The sequence below is a fragment of the Platichthys flesus genome, chromosome 12 (genome assembly GCF_949316205.1).
Source record: "Platichthys flesus chromosome 12, fPlaFle2.1, whole genome shotgun sequence".
NCBI lineage: Eukaryota > Metazoa > Chordata > Actinopteri > Pleuronectiformes > Pleuronectidae > Platichthys > Platichthys flesus.
In genome coordinates, this window is record NC_084956.1 from 5,739,252 (window position 1) to 5,764,061 (window position 24,810).

The 24,810-nt window shown below is 44.8% G+C and overlaps 1 protein-coding gene across 3 annotated transcripts; it reads left to right on the top strand.

Moving 5' to 3' along the window:
* The first annotated feature begins 15,853 nt into the window (after positions 1 to 15,853).
* zbtb18 (zinc finger and BTB domain containing 18) lies at positions 15,854 to 23,929 on the top strand. Of its 3 annotated transcripts, none has more exons than XM_062401399.1 (2): positions 15,854 to 16,423; positions 21,144 to 23,929. In XM_062401399.1, the coding sequence occupies exon 2, from the start codon at positions 21,161 to 21,163 to the stop codon at positions 22,853 to 22,855; it is 1,695 nt and encodes a 564-aa protein (XP_062257383.1). In that variant the 5' UTR covers positions 15,854 to 16,423; positions 21,144 to 21,160; the 3' UTR covers positions 22,856 to 23,929. The 3 variants fall into 3 exon arrangements, with proteins under 3 accessions (XP_062257383.1, XP_062257381.1, XP_062257382.1); XM_062401397.1 differs by lacking the exon at positions 15,854 to 16,423 and adding an exon at positions 17,935 to 18,535; XM_062401398.1 differs by lacking the exon at positions 15,854 to 16,423 and adding an exon at positions 19,876 to 20,077.
* Positions 23,930 to 24,810: the final 881 nt, after the last annotated feature.

A 24,810-nucleotide genomic window follows, 5' to 3' on the forward strand; every position in this document is an offset into this window, starting at 1 on the left:
CAGCAGTAATGTAGGAGTCAATTTTCTCCATGGTGATAAAGAGAGGGATGAGCCACAAAGCAAAGGCTCTTAATCTACTGCCTCTTTTTGTTCTGACGCATCCTAACGTCACAAGCCCTCGGCTGTGTCTGTGAGGCTGCAGATTTCAGGGTGGGGTTAAGTTTGTTTACAGGACCAATATAGGAAACTGAGAGGATTAGGTTGAGATGTTTTGTCCACTTCCTAATGTTGTGTGGTATTATCCTGTGTTGTCACTGTCAGCTATCGGAAGTGTTGTGAGTGAGTATCAGGTTTGTGGGACCTAGTGTTTGTGGACAGATGTTACCTGCGTGAGGCCGTGGGAGCAGCCAGAACCTCCATCCTGCCTTCAGTGACACAAACATGTCCGGACTGTGTGACATGAACACGCATGTGAATTCTCTGTCTCACACACACACACACCCATGCTGCTCTTCCAGCTGCATGCTGAAGTTCCACTGGGTGCCATCAGTGCAGATTCTGCTCAGTGGTTGAGTCAGTGAAGCAGTGGGAAGATGCAACAGAGAGAGAGGGAGAACTTTCAACTGTTTTTGTTCCAGAGGACGCTGCCACTGTGCGACCTTGACATATTGTTGAACACGTGTACTTGTCAATGTAATAAGGAGAAGATGTGCTGCAAAGCTGCATATACAACATGAGATGTGTTTAGTTCTGCAAAGATTATTATATTCCATTTACGTCAACTTGCTGACAGCCATTGGCCCCATTATTATTCTATCTGTGTACTCATGAATTCAAAATAAGATGATAGTTATGTGGTTGTTTTCTTGTTTAGCCAGACCATATAAATGAATAATATAAATAAACCACGTAAATATAATCTGGTCAAAACACAGGCTCATATTTTGAATATTTAACGTTTTATTGTTGTAAGTTGAAATCAGGTTTGCAGGAGCTGTAATTTCTGAACTACTGTATATCGGCTTGTACTAATAAGGTATTTATTAATTAAAGAAAATGCATTTACAGTTTGAATGTAATTTAAAGTATTATGGTCACTCCCTCAGTTCTTTGCATTGTGTTTGAAAGCATGTAATCACCTTTGTGCTGAAATGGGAACAGAGAAGCAGTTGTCCACTACATTAGATGTATTATGGTTGAGTATTGGTCTACTATTGGACCTGGCTCCTAAATGGTGGAATGAGCTCCCCATTGACACCCGGACATCAGAAAGTCTACACATCTTCCGCCGAAAACTAAAAACATACCTCTTCCGACTTTACCTTGAATAAAAAAAAAAAAAAAAAAAACTAACAACTTTTTGAAACTAACACGTTAGTAGCACTTAAATGGCACTTACTTATAGCACTTGGTAGTTTTGCTTTATTTGAAGAAATTGTATTTTCTTGATTCTTGTCGTCCTTGGTATGTACCCTCGGGTTTGAATGCACTTATTGTAAGTCGCTTTGGATAAAAGCGTCAGCTAAATGAAATGTAATGTAATGTAATGTAATGTAATGATGTGACAGGGTTAGTGGATAGGAAAGATGAGACAGGACATGTTGGGAAAGGTCAGGATGAAAATGGGAAAGGAGAGGAAAGGCTGTGATCGGCAAGAATCTGATAGGATATGATTGATATATGATTGGCGGGTTAGGAAGGGATAAAAAAGGACAAATAGAGTGGTATAGGACAGAATTGGATAGGATAGGGTAAGAGAGACTGTTCAGGACTGTAATGTTGGGATGGACCAGAATAAGATGACAGGGCCGGAAAGGATAGGACAGGATATGATAGAATAAGATAGATAAGAACAGGACAGGGCTGGAGGCGATGAGATGGGACAAGACAGGATGGGATTTAATTAAAAACAAAAGCTCAAACATCATGACAGATGAAACCTAAACGTCCCACCACTCCAAACCATCACAACCAGTCTCCTGCACCCACCTGCATCTGCACAGCTGCAGAAACGACTCCAGGCCACTAGGGAGAGCTGCATCAGTTACAATTCTACAGAGGGCTCCAGCTGTTTGTCTTTCTCTCTGTCTCCCATCTTTCTGTGAGACTGCAGCATGTGAACTTTACACACCTGGATATCTGTGTGTGTGTTATAGTTATCTATAAAACATCTGGAACATGGATATCAGTCCCTCGAGAGCTCAGCAGCTCACCACAGTGTTGGTTTCAGGAAATATTGTGGAATTTGTTGAATATCAGAAAGATTGTCCCTAGAGAGGGTAGATGGAGGACATGTGTTACTAGTGTGTGTGTGTGTGTCTGCGTGTGTGTGTGTGTGTGTTTTAGAGGAAGTTACGCAGATTGTACACAGCACATCTGTCAACATCTGGGTGCACAGGCTGTGTTTGGCTTTCCAACAACTGGATAAGATCAACATCAAAACACACACAGTTTGAGTACAGCCAGAGGATAGAGTTACAACCCCCCCCCCACACACACACACACACCCCCCACCCCAATACACACAAACACATTCACCCACTTGCAATGGCCCCTGAGGGCCCCAAGTGTCTCGTCCTGCCGCTTCCTATTTCTGGTCTGCGCCTCCCCTACTTCCTTTGTATGACTCGTTTCTTTTTCTCTTTGTCTCCCTTTTGTCTACACACACACACACACACACACACACACACACACACACACACACACACACACAAACACACAGGCTCAGAGACACATTAACACTTTATGTGTAAATGTGATTTTCCCCAGGCTACTCGCACCTTGGGGAGGCACAGGAGGGATCGTCTTTTCCTCCTCAGAACAAATTGCTGTGTAACATCTGTGTGCAGGAAGAGAGAAACAGATGTGAGGAAGATATCTGTCACGGGAGAAGTCTGGGAGAAGGTGTCATGTTTTCTCTCAGCAATTTGCATTTCCTGAGCGTGTCGTGCGCTGTGTTTGATATAAAGTTGTCATCGCAGACTAAAGTGAGGAAGTTAACGCTATTTCTCAGGCAGGTGTTTAAATTCAAAAGTAAAAGACCTCATATACCTTATATCAGTGTTGTGATAAAGACATTCTAATCGAGCTCAGTCATATACCGCTATCATCTGATGCCTATGAGTCATAATACCTTGTGAAATTATTTAGAAATCATCTCTGTTTTGACAGCGTCTGTTGACAAAGATGTTTTTTAGAAAGATAAAAAGAGTTTGGCATAAATACTGACATATGACCGAGGTAATTCACATGAGAAATGGATTGCCCTGATGTCATCTGTGGTCTTTCATCACAGGTTTAGGCGATTATATCCTCCCCCCCCCCCCCAAACCCCCCCCCCCCCCTAACAAATACAACATCGTCACCCCATGTCCAGTTGTTGTTTACTCAGCCCGTCTGATGGCTGGCTGGAGGTCCCACACAGGGGAGGCCTGCCCTGTGTCGTCCCAGTGACAGATCACCATATGGGGGGGAGTGGATGCTCTCTAAGCCCTGTGGAAGTCCGCGCACATGGATCTCACAAACTGAGCTAAAGCGCCATGGCAGATGCCACCTCTGTGGTTCCTACAGTACACACACACACACACACACACACACACACAAAGCCAAATCTGCCCTAACATCACGGCCACACTCGTCCAGATGATCAAGCTAATTGTGTCCGACTGTTTGATGGTGAATGCACATGTTGTGTTTTTACTAAACGGCTCTCCTGTTTACCAAAATCATATTTTGCAGGGAGATTGGCTGCCAGTTGTTTTTTGGCTTTAAAGCTCATGACCAGAGCAGAGGGTGACCTCGAAGTAATCGAATCATAAGTCAACATAATGTTGTGTTGTGATGCTGCACACATGAGCTTCCTGTACACTAATCTCACTGCTGTTTGTGGATAATATAATTATGTGTATCTGTTTATTTAAAAGGGTTTAACGTTACAGCTGCATTAGCGATATCCTTACATTGAATTTGCTTGTAGTGACCAACCCAAAGAGAATTATCACTAAACCAATCATCACCTCCACAGCACATTTTACTGTTGAACATCTCCTTCCTTTGGTTAAACCAGGACTTTACTGTTAGGTCAGGTTTGGCAAACTAGAATGGTACTCATTAGAGCACACACCTCCGCCAAGGCCCAATTAACAGTCCCCTCTGATTATTTTTTCATCAATAACCATTAACTATTCCCTGGTAAAATCGTGTCAATGTTGAAAAAAGCCGCACCAAAATCGGCACCAAAATTGAATATACAGTGTGTTCAGTTGTTTTTGTTTAATCTTGTTTACAAACCAGCTCACAAACAAACGGACAGGTTGACATCATGACCTCCTTGGTGCAGGTAAAAAGGATTGTGATACTTGTTCAGTCTGACTTCTTCTCAGTGATATTAGTGCAAGAGTTTATCAGTTACCTTGGTGAATACGTTTCCTTAAAGCCAATAGACACTACAATGGCATTCAGTAATCAATGACATAATCTTGCTTATAATCAAATCAACAAACCAACAAACGGACAGGGACGAAAACATGACCTTGGTGGAGGTAATGATGTCTACATCTAAGAAAACCTAGATTAAAATGAACCTGAATTATAGATTTATGTTTTGGTTTCATTTTCACCTTCCAAAGAGACACAGAATTCAGTTTGAGTCTGTGCAGATTACAAATTGAAATGCAGAGGCTTGAAACTTACAGTAATTCATTAAAGTGGCATTTAGTCAGATGTGTTACAGTTGTTATGATTCCTCTGTGAGCTCTATGAAGAGAAACAGTCAAATCATGTCATCACTATCTCTCATCTGTCACCAGACCTCTCTCTTTCTCTCACTCCTCTTTTATTCTCTCACCTCTGCTTTAAAAAAAAAAATGGTAGTAATTTACTATTCCCAAAAAACGTGAGTGTGGCTCCCTCCATTTAGCCTGAGGCTTACAGAACTAACATCTGGGCTGTTTGGCAGGCTGGCTGCCATTGGCCTTGTTGGAAAGCCTCTTCAATGCTGCTCCAGATGCAGGAATGGGAGGCCCAGCACACACAGATGGAGACACACATACGCACCAGAGCTGGCACACACACAAAGACATGCACATACACACACACACACACACACACAGGGCACACAACGTTAAGAACATCCATACATTCATATACACACTGGCACCATGCACACTACACACAAGAGAGGCTGTGCAATCATGCACACAGATGTGAGCACAAATACAGATGTGGGAAGAGGCGGCTACATTAAGCTGCAGACAAACAAATACACACACACACACACACACACACACACAAATTCAATCTCACACCCAGATGGAGACAGAGCGGTGGCTGATGTGGTGGGCAGAGAAGGCGCATTGTTGGCACAGGTAACATGTTCTCAACAGCTGGCGCAGGTTAGGCATTCCTGGGAATTGGAGCCACAAGGCAAATGTTCCCGCTGGCTCGGGGGCTGGTGCTGTGGCAGGCAGGCTGGCACGCCATCGCCCGTACACACACACACACAAACACACACTTAAAACAAGACTGATGAATCCAGAGGAAAAAAAGACACATGAATACTATTACATGCAAAATCATACTGAACAGTATGGGTATGTTATGTTTATATTTATATGTACATTCACACAAACATGGGACAAACAAACACACACAAGAGTCTTATGGTCTCAAGCCGGAGGAAACTTTTTGCATCTGCACAGTTTTTCATTATCCACTTGCTTTCTTCTGAGCTCATCTTTGTGTGTGTGTGTGTGTGTGTGTGTGTGTGTGTTAGCCTTTTCACTGCCTGGGGGCTCATTTCCTGCCGCAGCTGTTGGCTAGCTCCTCTGACATCTGGACTGAAGGGAGAGAGAGACAGGCAGACAGAACAGAGCAGAGACTACAGTCATGCTTTTCACTTCTGCTTGATATCTGAGATCTTACAATGAAGATTTGAGGAGATCAAACCGCTGTTCTTGTTCTCCCGGGCTGGACTCAGCTGCTCCCAGCTGCCTCGGCTGTATTTATTTAAAGCTCGGTCCATGTCAGTGTTCGAAACTCTTTTTTCTCTCGCTGTATTCTTGTATTCATGTAGATCTAGTAACCTGACCAGGGCCGTAAACTCACATTTTGGAGGAAAGGTGCTCAGGTGAATAAAGGCCCCTTTATTCAAAGTGGTGATGTCCCAGTTGTAAGCCTGCCTGTTTGAAAAGGGCTGTTAGCTCGGCCTGTGGTAATGTTGTGGAACTACTTGACCAGTGTGAAGCCGACAAGATGACTGGTTTGTGAGATATGCGTTTCATTTACAAACACACAGACATTGGTGGAACTGGTAGGTAGATACTTTTATGCATCCAAGTACCCATACACACAGACAGATGTTTAATCCTATTATCAATTCACACAGAGAAGATAATCCTGTATTCACAATATCTGTGTTTATAAATAGTGTGCATGTAGTAGCCTTTGTGCAGCGATCATGCAGGGTATGAATTGCCATTCTGAAGCTTTCAATTTCACAACAGTGACAAACTACGTTGCGGTTTGTAAACACCATCATTATCTGATTGACACCAAAAAATGGCAGCTCGGGGAAGCGAAGCCTTGACGCCGCTCCGCAGGGTGCCCGCTTCACGTGAATAGATGCAGTGGCTGTAATTTGAAAAGAGGGGAGGGGCAGAATGTGGTCTTTGCAGAATTGGAATTAGAATTAGAGAACGTTTTAAATTGAAAATGGATCCCATAATTGGAAGGAATCAAAATAAATTTCGGAGGAGGTGAAAAGGGCACGGACTGAACATTTGAACATTTCCATAACTGGCTTTTGGAGGATTTTTGGTCATGTTTTCTATCAGGACATAAACTATTTCAAAAAGTAATTAATTTTGATAACTAGCTTGACCGTGGACACGGTGATGAGCTTGTCACGAAACAACAACAGCTCGTCTTCATTTACATCGAGGAACTCCTCATCTTCACAAAGCGCCGCTGGTCTTGTTACACCGGTTGCCATGTCTCCTTTTGTGCCACTCAGATACCTAAAGAGCGGTTATGTAATTTTCCTCAGATGTTTGTGTTTACTGTGAAATGTTTACATTACCCATGCAGAGGTGAAACACCATAAAACCCCCGGGACACTCTTCACAGTGATTAAAACCTGGTAACATCACGATTGTTTCACAACAAGCCGACACGACACACTCCAGGATAAAATTACGTTAATAAACCATAAGCACCTTTCACCCCATTGCTGCTACTTTCTAGTTTACCTCACAGTATCGCTTCAGCATCTGTTACACATTTTGTTTTCTCTTGGCCTCGCCCTCCTCGTGTCTTTCCGGACTGGCTCCGCTCTCGAGCTGCTGCAGCCTCCATCTGGTTTTCGTTTCTGCTCCACTGTCGCAGGTCGTTCATGAGGACAACAGAGGGCTCCTGATGGAGTATTTGGTTATTACATTCCAAGTGGCTTTATCCTCCTCAAGTCTTTTGTTTATGTATATTTATATGATCATGATCATCATGATCATGATCATCATGGCTGTGCATCAGGAGGTATAACGGGCCGTCCACCAATCAGGTGTTCGTGGTGGGATCCCTGGTACCTCAAGTCCACTCGTCCTATTAGGGAAAAATCCGAAATCCAAAATTATCCTTGATGCATGCGCCTTCAGTGTGTGAATTTATGTGGGTTAGAGAAGCGATGTATAGAAGAGTGAATGTGTGGCAGAGTGTGGGTGAATGTGACATGTTAGTGTAAAGCAGTTTGCGTTTCATTAGAACTAGAAAAGCACTTTACACTGTAGCAGCTTGTTTACCATTTTATTCGTCTTTATTTTGTTTGTATTCCCCAGTTTCTCCATCTTTGTCTTAACATCATTCCCATAGAATTTTGTTTAGCCATTCATGTTTCCATTGGGATGAATTGTAATTACGTTGACTTTGTATTTAGTGCCAATTACTACAAGTTAGCTGCTAACATGCTAAAAGAAGACGGTGAACATGTAAACATACATGCTAATGTGATGATTATGTCATTGTGAGCATATCAGCAGGCTGATGTAGTGTTTAGCTCAGAACAGCCACAGAGATTCACTTATTGATACTCTTGTTTCTCTCTGTTATTTGTTCATATGCAAACTGATAAGATAAATGACATCGTGCTATTAGACTGATAAGGGTTTGTGAGCCACCATGAAAATAAACATTAGGTAAAGTTGCTCAAAACGAGAGGTGGTACAATTTAATTTGAAGCTTCATTAATACTAGTCTAACTCAGCTGTTTGCCATAGTGCCTTGTGGTGTTTGTCCTCGGAGCCAAACTGGAGCCTTTTTTTTACAGTTTCAAACGCAGCACATTTGGCTGTGTGAACACAACAATCTGATTTTGTTTGGAGTATACTCTAAAGATAATACAAAAATACAGGGTGTTTGTCTGTGGCAGGATGGCTGGCCAGATGTAAACCCCCCTCCCCGCCCCACACACACTCATGCACGCGCACACAGACACACACACTCTCAGCCCAGCAAGGGGACGGCCGGCTGGCTGTTGGCTTGGAGGCGCCATTAACCAATTTAGCTTCCAGATGTCCATCAAACAGCCACAGCCAAAGCTGCACAGCTCTCTGTGAGCTTCACACGCACGGGTGTGAACAGCCCACACACACACACATATATGCACTGCTGAGCTGTGATGTACTGATGCTGAGATGAACACAAACAGATACATATAGAATAGCAGAGACTTCAGATATACAAAAGACACATTCTCTTTAACACATCTCACACACACACACACACACACATACACCTATAGCACCAACTGCAGCAGAGCCACTCTCCCTGTGTGATTGTGTGACTGACTGATTTTTGATTGACAAGCACAGATCCCGATAAAACTGAGGCTCACTTTTTTGATCGTTTCTAAAATGATCCTCAGCCATCTGGAGTAAAGCAAGTTAAATACACAGTTGTTTCTCCTGATGTCTGGTCCCCCTGAGACATGGACACACACACACACACAAGGAGACTGAGACACAGAGAAACACACACATAAACCCGAGCATGCACTCACACAAACATATATTCACTTCCCTCAAATGGACAGATGCTGCACCTCTAGAGGCACAGAGACCCAGCAGCTGTTCCCCAGACAGTCAGATGGGCTACCATTGATAGTTCATGAATATTTTACACTCAGTCAAATGGCTGCATTCCAGTCCGCCTACAACAGCAGCCGCACTGGGCCAGATGATCAGATCATTAAAGTATATGGACAGACTTCACACTGACGTCAGCTGAAAAGAATAAAGCTGCTTCCATACATCATGGAGGTTCTGACAGACATAAAGTTTGTGTTGTGGTGGGACTTGTCTGATAATCTCTCGGTCAGTTAATCTTATTGGAATGCAATACAGTGTATATTGTATTCCAATAGATTTTATTGGCCGTCATTTTCATCTCTTTGAATCCTTTTGATGCCACAAAGTTCTGTGAAGTAAGCCCAGTTTTTTTGAGAGAGAAAAATCCTGCAGGAAGGATTTTTCCAGTTCCACTTTGGTGCCGTCAGTTTGATCTTTGATTCATAAAATCTGACTTTGTTAAAAAATGAAGCACGACAGATCTCATGGGCCCATGAAAGAACTCCCTAGTATCGAGAGTCACAGAATAGGAAATCTTGAAACTATTTATCTTCAATTCCTTGGAGGAAACCAAAATGTTCAAGGTTTGATTATTGCAATGTCTTATTAGAAAACGAGAGGGGGACTTAGAGAGTCTCAACCTCCACCTCTGCCAAACAGTCCCCTTATTTACATAGGTCTGCATCAAATTGCTGAACACCCGACCTAGCATTGTGAAAGAAAGTGAAAATGCCAAGTTTCATGGTAATCCGTCCAGCAGTTTTTTGTGTAATCCTGCCAACAATCAATCAAACAAACAAATACAGATGAAAACACAACCTCCTTGACAGAGGTAATAAACATCTCCTCATTGTAACTGCACAAACATTATAATTGTGTGGTCAAGGACAGATGTGAACATGTTATTTCACCTGCAACAGATTGAGTCTCTTTTCTCACATTTCTAACAGATCTATCATAGGTTTGCTGTTAACATTGGCAAAATACAAAATGGAAAAAAGGAGCATCAGAATGTCTGAGATGCAGAGAGGAAAGAGCCAACTAGCAGTCAAGGCTTCCATCTCTCTATCTCGCTCTCTGTTTCTGTCTGTGCCTTGGAGGATGGATTAATCTCATCAGCCCCGGGGCTGAGATTCAAACATCTGTCTGCCCCCTCCCTCCTCATCTTCTCTTCCTCTTGCTCTGTCAGCCAGCCAGTGTCTCCCAGAGTGTCTCCCCTCTTGCATGCCTCCATTACAGGCGATGATGAGGGAAGCTGTGGGACACTCTGAGGAGAGCTGCAATGAATGGATGGCCAGGATGTGAATCCAGCTCAAACCCCCACTGGTCTGCAAGCAGAAAGCGAAGGACAGGTGATTTGCCCACACCTGGACTGGAGAATCTCCCTTTTTTCAAACCCACTAATTGAAAACAACCAACTGACTTTTTGTTCTGATCTTAAATCAACCAACATCATCCCTGAAATCTTTCAAAAGAAGTGAGATAATGATCTGGGATGCTTCGCTCTCTGTTGCCCCCGTGAGCTGCTTTTTTTCCACAGCTTTATTTCATTATTTTGGCTCCCTGCTGCTTTGAAGCTCAGCTAAACAATCTACCAGACAGGACATAGCTGCATATTAACACTTTCACTTTTCAGGAAGATGCCTCTCTTACTCATTCGGAGTGACTCACAATGAAGGTTAATTGACCTCACGTGTTGATTCCTCAAATTTCCAAGGGACTTCAGAGTCAGATTCCTGGTAAGAAGGCAAATGATGGAATCGTATATCTGTGCACATAGCAAAAAAAAAAAAGCAAAGCTGTTTTACATCAAACGAAAACACTGTTTTTTTTAAGTTTTATTTAATGTATTCTCAACACATTTATAAATCCCTGGTGAATCACCCTGAGACAACCATATATGCCTGAAATATAGGATCATCATCAGAACCCCCTTTTTCAGAGGTGCTGTTGAGTCGCTCTCTCACAGCTGTCTGTGTTAAACACCTTCTCATATATAAACCCGTTGACGAGGCAAATGTAATTAATGCCGGAGAAGGGAATCCAGAACCTGTGAAGCATGTACAGTTGTCTCAAGGATGGCCAGAGGTTTTCTCTCAGAACCGCTTCTTCTGCCAGATTCACAAAATGATTTTTCTTTGCTTCAGGGCAAGCGGAAATAAAAAGCAGTATCATACACTTCTGTAGGGAATAAGGGAGAACAATTACAGTGATTAAACGGAAAAGGATTTTATTGTGGCCCTTAAAGCAACACTTATTCTAAATTAACCAGGTAGGTGTGAAGAAATTATGTAAAAAATATAAATATTCACATATAAGTACGGGTATTTATAAGTATGAGGTCCCGGGTTCAATCCCCGGCATCTCCACCACTTTGGTGAGGCGGTGGACTAGTGGCAGAAACTTGGACTATGGGCAGAAAAGGTCTCTGGTTCGTCTCTGGATTGATCTGTCCAAAAATCCAAGAGGATTATCCCTACCCTGTCTAGTGCCCTTGAGCAAGGCACCTTACTCCCCCAAGATCTGCTCCCCGGGCGCTGTACATGGTCGCTCACTGCTCTGTGTGTGTCCTGCACCAGATGGGTCAAAAGCAGAGGTTAAATTTCCCTACCTGAATGAGTGTGCCTGTGCATGTCTGTGCATGTTTTTGGGACTAATAAATGCATCTTAATCTTAATCTTACATCATCTCTCACTAATTGTTTCCCTCTTTATATTTTACATCTCTTACATTAAATGTTTTCATTGTATTTATTAAGTATTTTACTTATTTAGTACTTAATATCTTCATATATATATTCTCATTGAATAAAAAGAGAATTGAGGGTGTGAAAGATGGGATCTACAGCGACCTCCAGAGGTGTGAAGGAGAAAATCAGCTGGAGCCAGAGCTCCTGTTTGAACCAGAACCACACAAACCCTGTATTGTTTCCATATTTAAAGGAAAGCAAACAGCTGAAGGTGCAGGCGTCATCATTTTATCTGCATTTGACCAGCTCCTACGTAAGAGTGTTTGGGGATGAGTGCATTTAATTTCCTCTCAGAACTCAAACTAAACAGAAACTTGTTGTCTTTCACCGCGGCCGCATGAGCACAAGCTCTGCTTTGCATATTGGTCTCTGTTTTTAGTTTCTTGTGTTTTTGACTGTTTTTTATCTGGCTGCCTTCTGCTTCGTCTTGGTTTTTTTCCTGCTTTAAGGAAGATGAAATAGTGGTACATGTAATTTCAAACATCTGGCTCTGCTTTTTTTTTGCCTCACACACACACACATGCTCACAGACACACACAAACACATGCACACACACACAGCGGGCTGTATTCTGGTTTCTGTCAGTGGCAGAACAATATGTGGATGAGAGAGGGGCAACACAGGAGCAGGGGAAGAAGTTTAGAAAATTGCATCGTGGTCTCTTGTGGCATCCACAGACACATTCAATAATACATACTGTACTTTCAAGGCTATCAGAGATGCATCTTTCTCTTTACATTCTCCTGCTCATTGCAGCTGCACAGTTCTCCTCACATCACGTCGACGTGCACAATAAAAGAAAATCAATCCAAAAAAAGAACTTAATATCCAGGGAGATCTACAATTACCCTCAAAGTGGTTGTGGCCGCTTTATGTTTATTGCTGAAATTAGGTAGTAGTTCTGAAAGCCTGTCCTTAAATCCAATTTTCTGTTCGGTGGAACCGTTTGCTGCCTGTGGGCCTAATTGTATTTTCGTGCACGAACAAGGGGCTCATTGTGCTGCGCTAATAACGCGGATGCCTAAATTGATAGACACATAACAGGGTCATCATTCATTTGCATTTTAACAAGTCCTTCAGCTATGACACCGGATCGTGTGAATTCATTACCATACAGGGCTACAGTTCATCCAGCCACCTATTAGTAACGCCAATTAGTTTACTGGGACAGGTTTACTGGATGCAAATCGGCCCACGGACTCACTCAGGCAACCACAGCGGCCCAACTTTTTTTTTTTTTTTCTTTTTTTCACGTCAAGGCTCCCATGACAGACGTTTGAGAAAGGTTTTTGTCCCAGTGACCCACATCTCAGAGCAATCATTTAAAATTCTTAGAAATTATCTTAGGAGTGAAGGTAGTTTAATTTGAATAAATGATTTATTTATTTTCTGTCCACCTCCCCCCTTAGGAATAATTTACTTTCAATTAACTTGATGTTCATGTGTTTCTGGGACCTCTTCAATTAGAGTGTACCGTGGTTTGAGCTCTTGGACGTGTCTTTCCTGAAGATGGTGAAACAAGCTGCATATTTTTTCCTTTTTTTTCTGGACAAAGAGAAACTGCTGCTGAGGTTGCTCCGTGTCCTAGATTTGCCGTTGTCTTCCCTTAGAAGTCACGTAGGAAACTTACAACCTAAACGTCTCCAGCTCTGCTGCTCTGCAAATCACATTCTTTCGTCAAATACGTATCATAATCAACCACAAGCAGATGTATGAGAAGAAATCCGATCTCACATGAAGCTGTGAAGACGACAGCATGATCAGATTCTTTTGGGAGATTCGTTTGGCAGCGCAGGGTTTGGAGCAGTATGCTGTGAATACATTTAACAACCTGTTTATCACCTCCGCCAAGGAAGTAATGGTTTCACCCCTGGCAGTTTGTTTGTTTGTTTTCCGAGGGCGGATCGGGGGAATTACAATTTTGTTTGTGTCTTTCTTTAACATTGCGAGATTATAGTTTCTCAAAGTTTTCCCCATTTTCCCAGAGATTCATTCTTGGATCTTGATGAAAAAACTGGAATTTTTAGGGAGCAGGTTTCCATGAGTCTGTGGAATTTGGTGCACCTTGTTGAATTCAGGGGGACTGACTCATTTCATCTGAACTAAAAAAGGGCCAGTCAGACTCTCAGTGGGTACAGGAACCTGCTTCATTCATAAGAAGCCTCCTTAACTCACTGTGGGAACTTTAGAGATTAGTTTATGCTGGTAATTCTTCTTAAGCTGCAGTAAATCAACATGTCTTCCTCTACTTTGACAAAACAGGCACATTTCCTTCGACTGCACTTTTCGCTGCATCCACAGACGTCGTCAGAGGATTTGTCCTTTTTCACTTGTAGAGCCGAGACTGAGAAACTGACAGCGCATCACAAACTGAAGGCAGCCATGCATATAAAGTATACTCAGTTTCGCTATTGAGATGTGTAGCGAGGCAAAAGGAAGGTTATCCTCAGTGTGTCTGCAGGGCTTCGTCCATTTCCTCATCAATAATTGAATCTTTAAGATGTAAAAATAAATAGAACTCAATGGTTGACCCCAAGTGTCTAAGTGTTCAAATTCAAGAAGTTGTTACCAATCATGGGTTGCCAGGTTTGTGGGACGACCACTTTTTCACCTCTGGCAGTTGGTTTGCTTGTTAAACTACGAAATTTGATGGAACACAACATTTTGTTACAAGTGCCACATCCAGGATTGAGAAGGATCTCACTCTCTTTAACATTGTGGCATAGGGGTTTTTGTCATTGGTTGAATCAGGGAATAATTCATGGGTATAGATGAAAAGTAAAAATCCGGCATGTTTAGGGGAATGATATTTGTGAGCAGTTTGGGGCGGCTTGATTGAATTTAAGGAGGCCGTTGGACCTCGGTGGAGGTTCGTGCTCGACTGATTCTAATTAACTCTTTAAGTCGTTAGTGAGACCTCTCCAATGGACTGTTTGACCACTTATCTCCTGGAAAAGAGCTGCTTTTACAGCACTTAACTTTTACGACTTGTCAGAGCACAAGCTTAACTATTTTACACGCTTATCTCATGAATGGAGTTTGAGTCGGTGTTTGTGCACGTGCAGAATATAAAGTCGTACAATTTTAGAAAGAACAAAACTGTAAATGTAAAATATTGATGGTAAAACCTGTTTTTATTCACCTCACTCTGCTCCATTGCATTATTGTACCTTGTCAAAAAATATTTTGTTAATTAATATTTTGTGATAACGTATATATGTGTTTCTATTCAGTAATAATGTAGCTATTCATGTTGGTAAACCATTAATAAGCAATTAAGAGTTAGGGGTCACAAGCGAGGGATCACTCTGTCAGGACAGAACACACCAAGAAAAAAAACTATATTTACAACTTTCACGAGAAACAACAGTTTAACATTAAGGAAGAGGTTAATCAGTGTTAATTGAACACACCTGCTGGTTTAAATGGTATGACCTCCACTAAGGAGGTTATGTTTTCACTATTTGCTGTTTTTGTTTGTTTGCTGAACAATAACAGTTAAAACCATTTCCACAGAATCTTGTTGCAGGCGTGCAGCGTTGGGTCTGACAACAATCTGCGACATTTGTTTGCAGGTATGTGTTAAGAGTATTCCAGGATATTTATTTCAAAATATATTTTTCCACTCAGTCTTTAATTATGTTTTATGACATAAACTATTCTGTTATATAGTTTCAAGTCCAATTTGAATGTTGAATTGGATTTAGCTGCGACGCTGTTTGCTCCTGAAACTCCAGAAGTGTTTTCTGGACTTAACCCCCCCCTTCATCCCCCCCCCCCCCCTGCACAGTAGTGAGTAGATAACGAGTGGATTTCACTTCCAGGTGAACTCTCCCTTTAAACCCCGGGCTCCTTCCTGTCCTCCGGTGAAACAACGTGTTCTCTTCTTCCTGTAAAGGTGGTGCACCTGCTCACACAAGCCCCGCCCCCATTCCCCCCCTTCGCCTGCTCCGGCTGGACTACAGTACCCAGGCGGCACCGCGGCGCTCTCGCTGCGCCAGTCCACCTCGCGGAACCAGTTGGTTTGGCCCAGCTTCTTCTCCTTCTTCTCCTTCTTCTTCTTCTCCTCCTTCTCACTGTGTATGTATGTGTGTGTGAGCTCCGCTGCTGCTGTTCCTCCTGCTCCTCCTGCTGCTGCGGCTGTTGTTGTCAACCTTCGCCGACGGAGAGAAGAAGAAGACTCCCCCCTCCTTCTCCCCTCTCCTCCTCCTCCTCCTCCTTCTCTCCCTCCTCCCTTCCTCTCTCTCTCTCCCTGTGAGGAGGGCCGCTTCCAGTTCGCCGTCACTTGCCTCCTCCTCGCCGGCAGCACCATTGGCTTCCGCGCGGTGCCACTCAACTCCTCTACCAGCCCCGAGTGGAGCAGCAGCAGCAACAGCTCGGAAACATCTGGCCGCCGCAGAGTGCTCCGACTCCCCTCGTCCCCCCTCAGCTCGCCCGCTCCTCCTCGCCTTCGCCTCCTCCTTTCACAGCCCTGTTATGGAAATTAGTCCAAAGTCGATCTAGTTCGGTCTCCGGCTGGACGGACACACACCGGCGGCGGCGGCGGGGTTAACGCGGAGGCTGGACCGGACGCCAGGACGCCAGGACGCCGGGAGGAAGACGTCGGACCGTGTTGTCTGTAAGTGCTGCCTCCAACAACCGGGAGTCCAGGCTCCGAGAGGGAGGGTAGGTTCCGGGAGGGACGGGGGGGGGGGAGAAAAGTGGCTAAACCGTCCTTTAGCCGTGTTGTGTGTCCGTGTTGTGTGTCCACGCACGAAGAGTTGCCATGTTAGCTGCGGTGTTTTAGCAGCTGTTGTCATAGCACCGTGGGCCTTCGCAACAACTGTAAATAGCCCCCATGTTGTCGTGTTACTTTTGTTAGCAATGGTCGCGCTGTAGCTAGCTGCGTGGGTCACCGTATGTGTGTGTGTGTGTTTGTGTTGAGTCTCCCGGTCACAAATGGCTTATTAACACGTCCTCTTGTGTTGTCGGTTAGTCACACAACAGCAGCAGCAGCAACGGTTTACTTTGAGTTTTACGCTCATTTCCTCCTCGGTGCCCCCTCGAACACACACAGACACACACACACACACATACACACACAAACCAGCCATTGTTGATGGTGGAGGAGTTTAACAGGTATTCGTGCTCAGCTGCTTTTTAAACTTCACGATCACGTCCACGCTGTCACGGTGTAAAAGTGAAACTCTCCCGAGGAGTGAAGTGGACGTCGGGCTCGTTTGACGTGTCCGACTTTGGAAGCAGGGTTAATTTTTTACTTTAAGCTCATTAAAGATTGCGAAAGTTGAGGCGAAGCAGCGCGCACGCACATGTAAGCCTCACTCCTGTTTTCATCACTAAAAGAAATGTGCGTATTTAACTTTAAAATGTTGCCACGATCCATTTTAATATCGTTTTAGAAGACGATCACAGGTTAAAACGTATTATAATTTAACACCCTGGTGCTGTTTTTGATGTTTTAAACTTTATTCTGACACATAATTAAATATAGTTCCACAATCTATAAACGTGCGCACTTCCCATATAGACGGAAGATGAATTATCACCGCTGCTGTTATAAGTTTCTCTCCGGCCTATTAGCGGCGTGTTGGCCTGTTTTGTTTAGGATGTGCTCTCATTAGTTTCCCTCTTTATGACTCGCTCCCATTGTTTCCGCGTTTCATTTTCGTTCCTGTCACTTGTCCGAAGGATCTGAGCAGAAAGAAGGGGTGGGGGGGGGGGGTGGTGGTGGGTGGATGGATGAATGAATGAGTAAAAGGACGAATGAATGAATGGGTTACAAGAAGAGGCAGCGGCGGTGAACCGTGAACAAGTGGAAAACAATATCAGCTGCGTTTGTCTGTCCATTGCAAATGTGCTGTGTTGGCCTTTTGTTCCTGGTTCTACTGGAGTTGGAGCGAGAAAGACAGGAGGAGGAGGAGGAGGGTTTCCAAACATCTCACAACGGAGACTACACAAAGTTTTTTTTTAAATCCACAACCTGTGTTTGTATTTTACACATTTCCCCCTCTCCTCCACAGTCAATCTCTCCTGTGCCCCCCCCTCCTCCTCCTCCTTCCTCTCAACAAAAAAAGCATCCCAGTGCATTTAGTAGATCCATGTGTGTGTGTTTTTTTTTCACAGACAGAGAGAGAGAGAGAATGGGGGAGAAAGAGACTAAGTTGCGTGGTGTTGGTAGAATGAAAGAGGAGTCTGGTGGCAGGAGTGTAGAGGAGGCAGCATATGGCTGTAGAAAGAGCACAGCTGGAGGTAGCATCTCCATCTGAGGATGATGTCAGAGCAGCTGACAGGCTGCCATCCACCCCACCTCCTCCTCCTCCTCCATCCCTCCACCGCCTCCACCCCTCCCCAGTCCTTTATTGTGAGTCTCAGCGGCAGCCTGGGAGAGTTAGTGCTCTGTGTGTGTGTGTGTGTGTGTGTGTGTGTGTTTGTGGCTGCCGATCAGTTAGGAGGAGGAGGGAGGTGGTATCTCGTTCCCCCTCCAACATCTCCTCCACTTTGCATCTGTCCCTCGCAGTTTGAACAGCGTGGTTTTTTTTTTTTTGCCAGCCTCCCTCTTCTTCTTCTTCTTCTCTTCTACCCACTCATTGATTCAGAGAGTGCGAGCGAGGAAGAGAAAGAGCAAGGAAGAAAGAGAGAGAGAGAAACACAGCCATTCCCAGCCAGCCAGCCAGAGAGCCCAGCTATTCTGCTACAGTGGAGTTAATCAAGTTGATGCATTCTGCTGCAGGTATTGTTTTGTGGTTTTGTGTGTGTTTGTGTGTGCATGAGTGTGTATGCGACCCGGTGCTTGGAGTAGAGTCCGGGGTAGTGGAGCAGTTATTTAGTTTAGTTGTGGGGATCTCCGGTGTGTCAGAGCTGTGTGAGCGCTGCGTGGAGCTGCTGGTGAGTGCCTCAGTAGTGAACAGGTGTTGGTGCTGCCTGTCTGAGGGGTAATTGCTGTCCGGGTCTTCCAGTGTGCTGTGTTTCTTTTGAGTTTGGATTCTGAAGAGCTGCATTTACAACTCAGCTGCTGCGTTGTCTTCTGTTTTGCTATTTACATTTATCAGTCATTTTCAGCGAGGACACATTATTTTGCGAGCGGAGTTACATCTGTCAGAGTTTCGTTTTCTCTTTATAATTCAAGGGAAAACCTCATTTAAAGTGCTTTTTTTAAACAAACATTAATCCAATAATTTTAACTCATTTTTGCAATTTGTTCAATTTGGTATAATACGCATAAAGGACTTTTTTTTTTTTTTTTTTAAGAAATAAAATAACAACAGATTTAATGATTTAAGCCAAAACTATAGTGAGCAGTCATTTGATCCTAATCATCCAACCTGTTTGTTTTTTTTTCTCACTCGCTGTTAAATTACTTGAAAGCATGTGCGGTCGGCTCTACCCACTTTTCTCCCCTCCTGTCGGCTGGAGTAGAGGAGACTAATTTAGAAGTTGCAGATTTGAGCTGCCTGAATTGGCTAGACAGCTGTAATCGCACTCCCTCCTAGTCTTAATCTCTTTATCTGGCTAGCAGCTGCCATATGGCCCCCGTCAGCTGGATCAGATGTGGGTAAGCCTCCCTCCCCGGCCGTCCCAGCCTCTCCCTCACCCTCTCCCTCACTGCCCTTCCGTGTCTCTCTCTCTCTCTCTCTCTTTCTCAGACCCCTGCCTGAGCCGGCCGGTCCGGGGCCGGGTTTGGCCGGGTTGACAGGCGGCTGCCCTCCTGAGCCTCTGCCGACGGCTCCCTCCCCGTTCGCCGCCACAGCCGTCTTTATTTTTAGACATCTTTAAGGATTAGGATTGATGCTGTGACGAGCAGGGCACTTACAGTGATTGTATTGTAAATCTTCTCTTCTGGGTGGTGGGTGGCGTGGCGGGGGTTGAGGAAGAGGGCAGTTTCTACCATGGGGCGGATGTGTAGTTTTTTTTTTCTTCTTGTAAGATTTAGATGGGAACGGTAGTGTGTGAGTGACGGAGGGTGAGTGCGTGGAAGAGGAGGAGGAGGAGGTGGAAGAGGAGTTTGACTGGACAGGGGGTGGGGGTGTGGAGAGGTGGGAGGTGGTACACTCTTGTCCCTGTAAGCCCCCTCATTAAAAGCAGTTTGAATGAGCTGTAGGGCGAGCACACGCACACATACCCACCACACACACACACACACACGGTCTCTCACACACACTGACATTCTTGTTGTAGCTTCATTTAAATGAGGTGATTTAACTGCTTTGGTTAACACAGTGCAGAGCGGGGCCGATGTATTTTCTCAGGAAGGAGAGATCCACTCGGTTAACAGGTGGGATTTTACACATTTCATTCTCGTATACGACTTCTGAAATTTTGCCGAATTCGTTTTTGTTAATTTCTTTTTAATCAAACTTTGAAGAAGAGCAGCAAGTTTTCAGTATTTTTTTTTCCTCCTCCGTCTGAACTTACACTAAGAGCCGGCGCTCGCAGGTTAAACAAGGGACAAGCTGTTTTCTTTTTCGACAGTGCTATTTCAATTGGGCAGTTTTCCTGCTCGACTTAGCCTGTGGAGGTGGTTGGTAGGTAGGCTGGTGTGTCTGTGTGTGTGTGTGTTGTGTACGTGAGGACAGTGTGTGCAGCTGAAAGCCGGTTACCTAAAAGGGCTGTGCCAGGCCAGGCCAAAGTGGGTTAATAAAAATAACCAGCGTAGGAGCAGCGACAATCCAGGAGTGCAGGCAGAGGAGTTAGAGAGATTCAGAGAGAGAACGGAGAGACAGAGCAGAAGAATCTGTCGCTGGAGTCTTTCTCTGGGCAAAGGCTGAATTAGACTCTATTCTTTAATTACACTTAATTGCCTTGTTTTTATTATATATTTATGAAAGGATAATATAATTAATATAAAACGATTTTGTGTGATTGTAAGAAGGAATAGGTGTCTGACTTTACAGTAACCTCCGTGGGGTCTTTAAATTTGACAGGATATTTTTGTTCTTGTCGTGATTGTGAGTTAAATTCTAAATATATTTTGTATCTTTGCTGCATTTTTGCTAGTCGGTTTTTTATTATATTACTTTAAAAAAAAATCGGTTACACTTGCCTCCTCCTGAAGGTTTTCTTTCGCTTGCGTGTTTTCTTCTGATGCTTATTTTCAGCATCTCTTTTCATTTATTTATTTATCTATTTTACCTTATTCTAGCTTTTTTATTTTACCTCAATCTGTTTTCAATGTCTCTACGTTTAAATCCTCTTTTATAGATTCAGCTTTTGTCTAAATTTCTGCTTATTTCTGCTAATTCAGATTAGTTTTAATTCTTAAGTCTGACATAATGGCGACAGAGACCTTTACGAGATGTACTGAGATCTGACTCCGCTTCTGTTTCTGTGTGTTGCTGCAGGTTATGAGGACGGCAGGATGGAGTTCCCAGACCACAGCAGACATTTACTCCAGTGTCTGAGCGAGCAGCGGCACCAGGGCTTCCTGTGCGACTCCACGGTGCTGGTGGGCGATGTCCAGTTCCGAGCGCACCGTGCTGTGTTGGCCTCCTGCAGCATGTACTTTCACCTCTTCTACAAGGACCAGCTGGACAAGAGAGATGTGGTGCATCTCAACAGCGACATTGTCACAGCCCCGGCCTTTTCCCTGCTCCTGGAGTTCATGTACGAGGGCAAGCTGCAGTTCCAGGACCTTCCCGCGGAGGATGTGCTGGCAGCAGCCAGCTACTTACACATGTATGACATTGTGAAGGTGTGTAAGAAGCGTTTGAAGCAGAAGGCCACGACGGAGGCGGACAGCACGCGCAGAGAGGAGGACGGTGGGTCCAGCTGCTCTGATAAGGCAGACAGTCTATCAGACGGTTCTACCGGCCGGCCTGCGACTGCCGACCTGCTGCACAGTGATGAGGAGGAGGATGCGAAGGCAGAGAGTGCACCGCTGTGGCTGAGGCTGCCGTCAGCGGACAGACCAGCGACACCGGCCTTGGCTACAACCAGCCCCGGTCACAGTGAGGCTGTGACACAGGCTGCGGAAAGTCTTCGGGAGAGAGGGAAGCTGCTCTCTCCGGCCGGAAGCCCCTCCAGCTCCACTGGATCCCTCTCCCAGAGGTCCCACCGCTCCGTGAGCTCTCGTGGAGCGCACAGGGGCAGGAGGGTCTCAAATGATGTGGCTGACTGTGTCCTGGACCTGTCAGTGAAGCCTGTCCCCAGTAGCAACCACAGTAACCACCACCAATCCTATTACAGCGGTGCAGCCACACCAGACCGCCTCCAAAGCCCATTGGCTGTGAGGGTGAAGGTAGAGAGAGGCGTGGCTTCAGACGAGGAAGAGGAACTGGGAGGTGGGGACTATGAAATGGAGCACAGCGGCATCAACAAGGCCACAGTTCCCAGTGCCAACGGGGGCCTGACCCACCACGGGGTCGGAGGGCCTCTGTCCGTCCAGCGGCGGCTCGGCCTGGAGGCTCACCTGTCCGCTCTGCGAGAGGCCTCCCTGGCCTCCGAGCTGGAGCGAGACGAGAAGCCATCCACAGGAGATGACGAGGACCTACTGGGAGGTGAACACGAGCGCGCCCAGGCCGAGGTGGCCAGCATGGATAGCGCCCTGCTGCCCTACGTCTCCAACATGCTGTCAGCTCAACACACCCAGATCTTCATGTGCCCGCTGTGTAACAAGGTCTTCCCCTCCCCGCACATCCTCCAGCTTCACCTCAGCTCCCACTTCAGGGAGCAGGAGGGCATCCGCGCCAAGCCCGCCGGAGACGTCAACGTGCCCACCTGCACCATCTGCAGCAAGACCTTCTCCTGCATGTACACGCTGAAGCGCCACGAGCGGACACACTCTGGTGAGAAACCCTACACCTGCACCACCTGCGGCAAGAGCTTCCAGTACTCACACAACCTCAGCCGCCACGCAGTGGTGCACACGCGAGAGAAGCCGCATGCTTGCAAGTGGTGCGAGCGGCGCTTCACGCAGTCCGGGGACCTCTACCGACACATCCGCAAGTTCCATTGTGAACTGGTCAACTCGTTGTCAGTAAAGAGTGAACCGCTGGCACTGCCCAATGTCAGGGATTGGGCGATTGAGGACAGCTCCCAGGAACTGTGGAAGTAGAACAGACTGCTGGGTTGGATAAAGGGAAAGAAAGAGCAGAGTGAGAAAGGCAGAGAGCCATGGGGAGGTGAACAGAAGTTTGATGTTCGGGTTTAAGTGAGTCATGTTCTTGTGTGTCGCAAAATCTCATTCAATTGCACTTTAATAGCACATGAAAATGTTACTACTGATTTTTTTTTTTTTTTTATTCTATTTTATTCTGAACTCTTATTTTTATTTGGCGTAAGTTCTGTCTGGTGGTTTTCATTGCGTCTAAGGACACGGGGTCCCAGTGAGAATGTCTTGCCTTTATTTTTTGGAGGAGTTTTCACTCTGTTTGTGTTTCATCTCAGAAACAACACTCTGACGCTGGCCAGCGTATCGGTCCCAGTCCCACAGACAGCAAACCACTGCAGGAGTTCAGGTCGAACACACTGAAGTGAAAAAGCATTACAATACACTAAACGGGTTCTGAGATCGCCACAAGTCGATACCACCGCACACACAGTTTGAAGAAATGTGTGCGTGTGTGTGCGTCTTTGTGCCCAGTCCCGCACTACTCTGGCAAAAAAATGTCACCTGATGTGCGTGAACGTGTGTATGAGTGAGTTTTGTGTGTAATTAATTTTATTTTCTACTGGCATGGAGGTGTCGTTGGCGAAGTGCTCCCCGCTTCTCTCGTTAAGCTCTTTGGTGTCGTGTGTTCAGGGGGAAGCTGACTGACTGACAGACTGATGGCACTCATGCAATGCACAGCCTCCTTTTTTCACTTTTAATCAATTTGAAGTATTTTCTAAAAATGAGAAAGACCTTTAAAATTATTATTATTATTAATATTATTATTGTTATTAATAGATTTTGTTTCTTAAATCTAGCTGGCAGTCTTTAAAACATCTCTTGTTGGAAAAAGTAATTTAATTTAAGGTTGTTGTATATTGTTCTGCTATAATTTTAAAAACTTAAATCCTTTACCATTTTTTTTAAATTAATGATTATTATTATTATTATTTTGTTACTTTTTTTGTAATGGGACCTGCTGTTGTTGCATGACGTCCAAACCTGTATACTTTAAAAATAAAATGTGAATTTGCTGTATTACTGTACACATTGTAATTGATCAAATATTTGACGACGGGCTTTTCTTTTTACTTTTCTTTGTGAATACTACTCCAGGGTGCGGTCTGTTGAAAAATCTGAATATTATTCTGGGGAGAAAAAAAAAAATGCATGAAAATTAGATTTTGTCTTAAAACCTTTTAAGTTGTGGTTTTTGCATCGGGGGGGGGGATGTGTGGACGTTACACTCTTTGACAGTGAAAAGTTGGGTTTTTCTACTCGTAGGTCTGTCGCTCGGCTCCTGGAAGAATGTTACCGAATGTGTTACCCTCGGATGTTGAAGCGTATCGATGAAGCATTTGAAGCCTGTGTCTATATGCACTGATCTCTCTGCTGTGTGTGTGTGTGTGTGTGTGTGTGTGATTATGAGCATGTTACTCGGTTGTTACCAGTCAATTTAACCTACTGACGATCTGCGTCCACCCAGCACTTCCTCCTCCTCTTCCTCCTCTTCCTCCTCCTCCTCAGGCGTTACATTTCTCCATCGCTGCATGTTCTCTCCGTCCTCTCCAGCTCAAGATGCCGTCACAGCAGTTTCTCGGTTTTATGGTCTCGCTGGGCACTTACTTCAGGTCTGAGTGCAGGTTTGTGGCTCTGAGGTGGCTACAGTCTGAAGGATGCTGAAAGAGAGAGAAAGAGAGAGAGAGAGACAGGAAGCAGAGAGGATGAACCTGAGATGTTCTACTGAAAGTTGAAGGGTCAGATATCTTTGTCGCGCGGTTGTGTGGCGGTCGAGCTGAGCTGAGCTGATCTGAGCTGATTCTGTACAGTAACTGGCTCGGCTCAGCGCGGTGCAACTCGCCTTAGACGCTGAGGCGTGAATGTGATCAGATGTTTGTGTTTGTGTGTGTGTGCGTGTG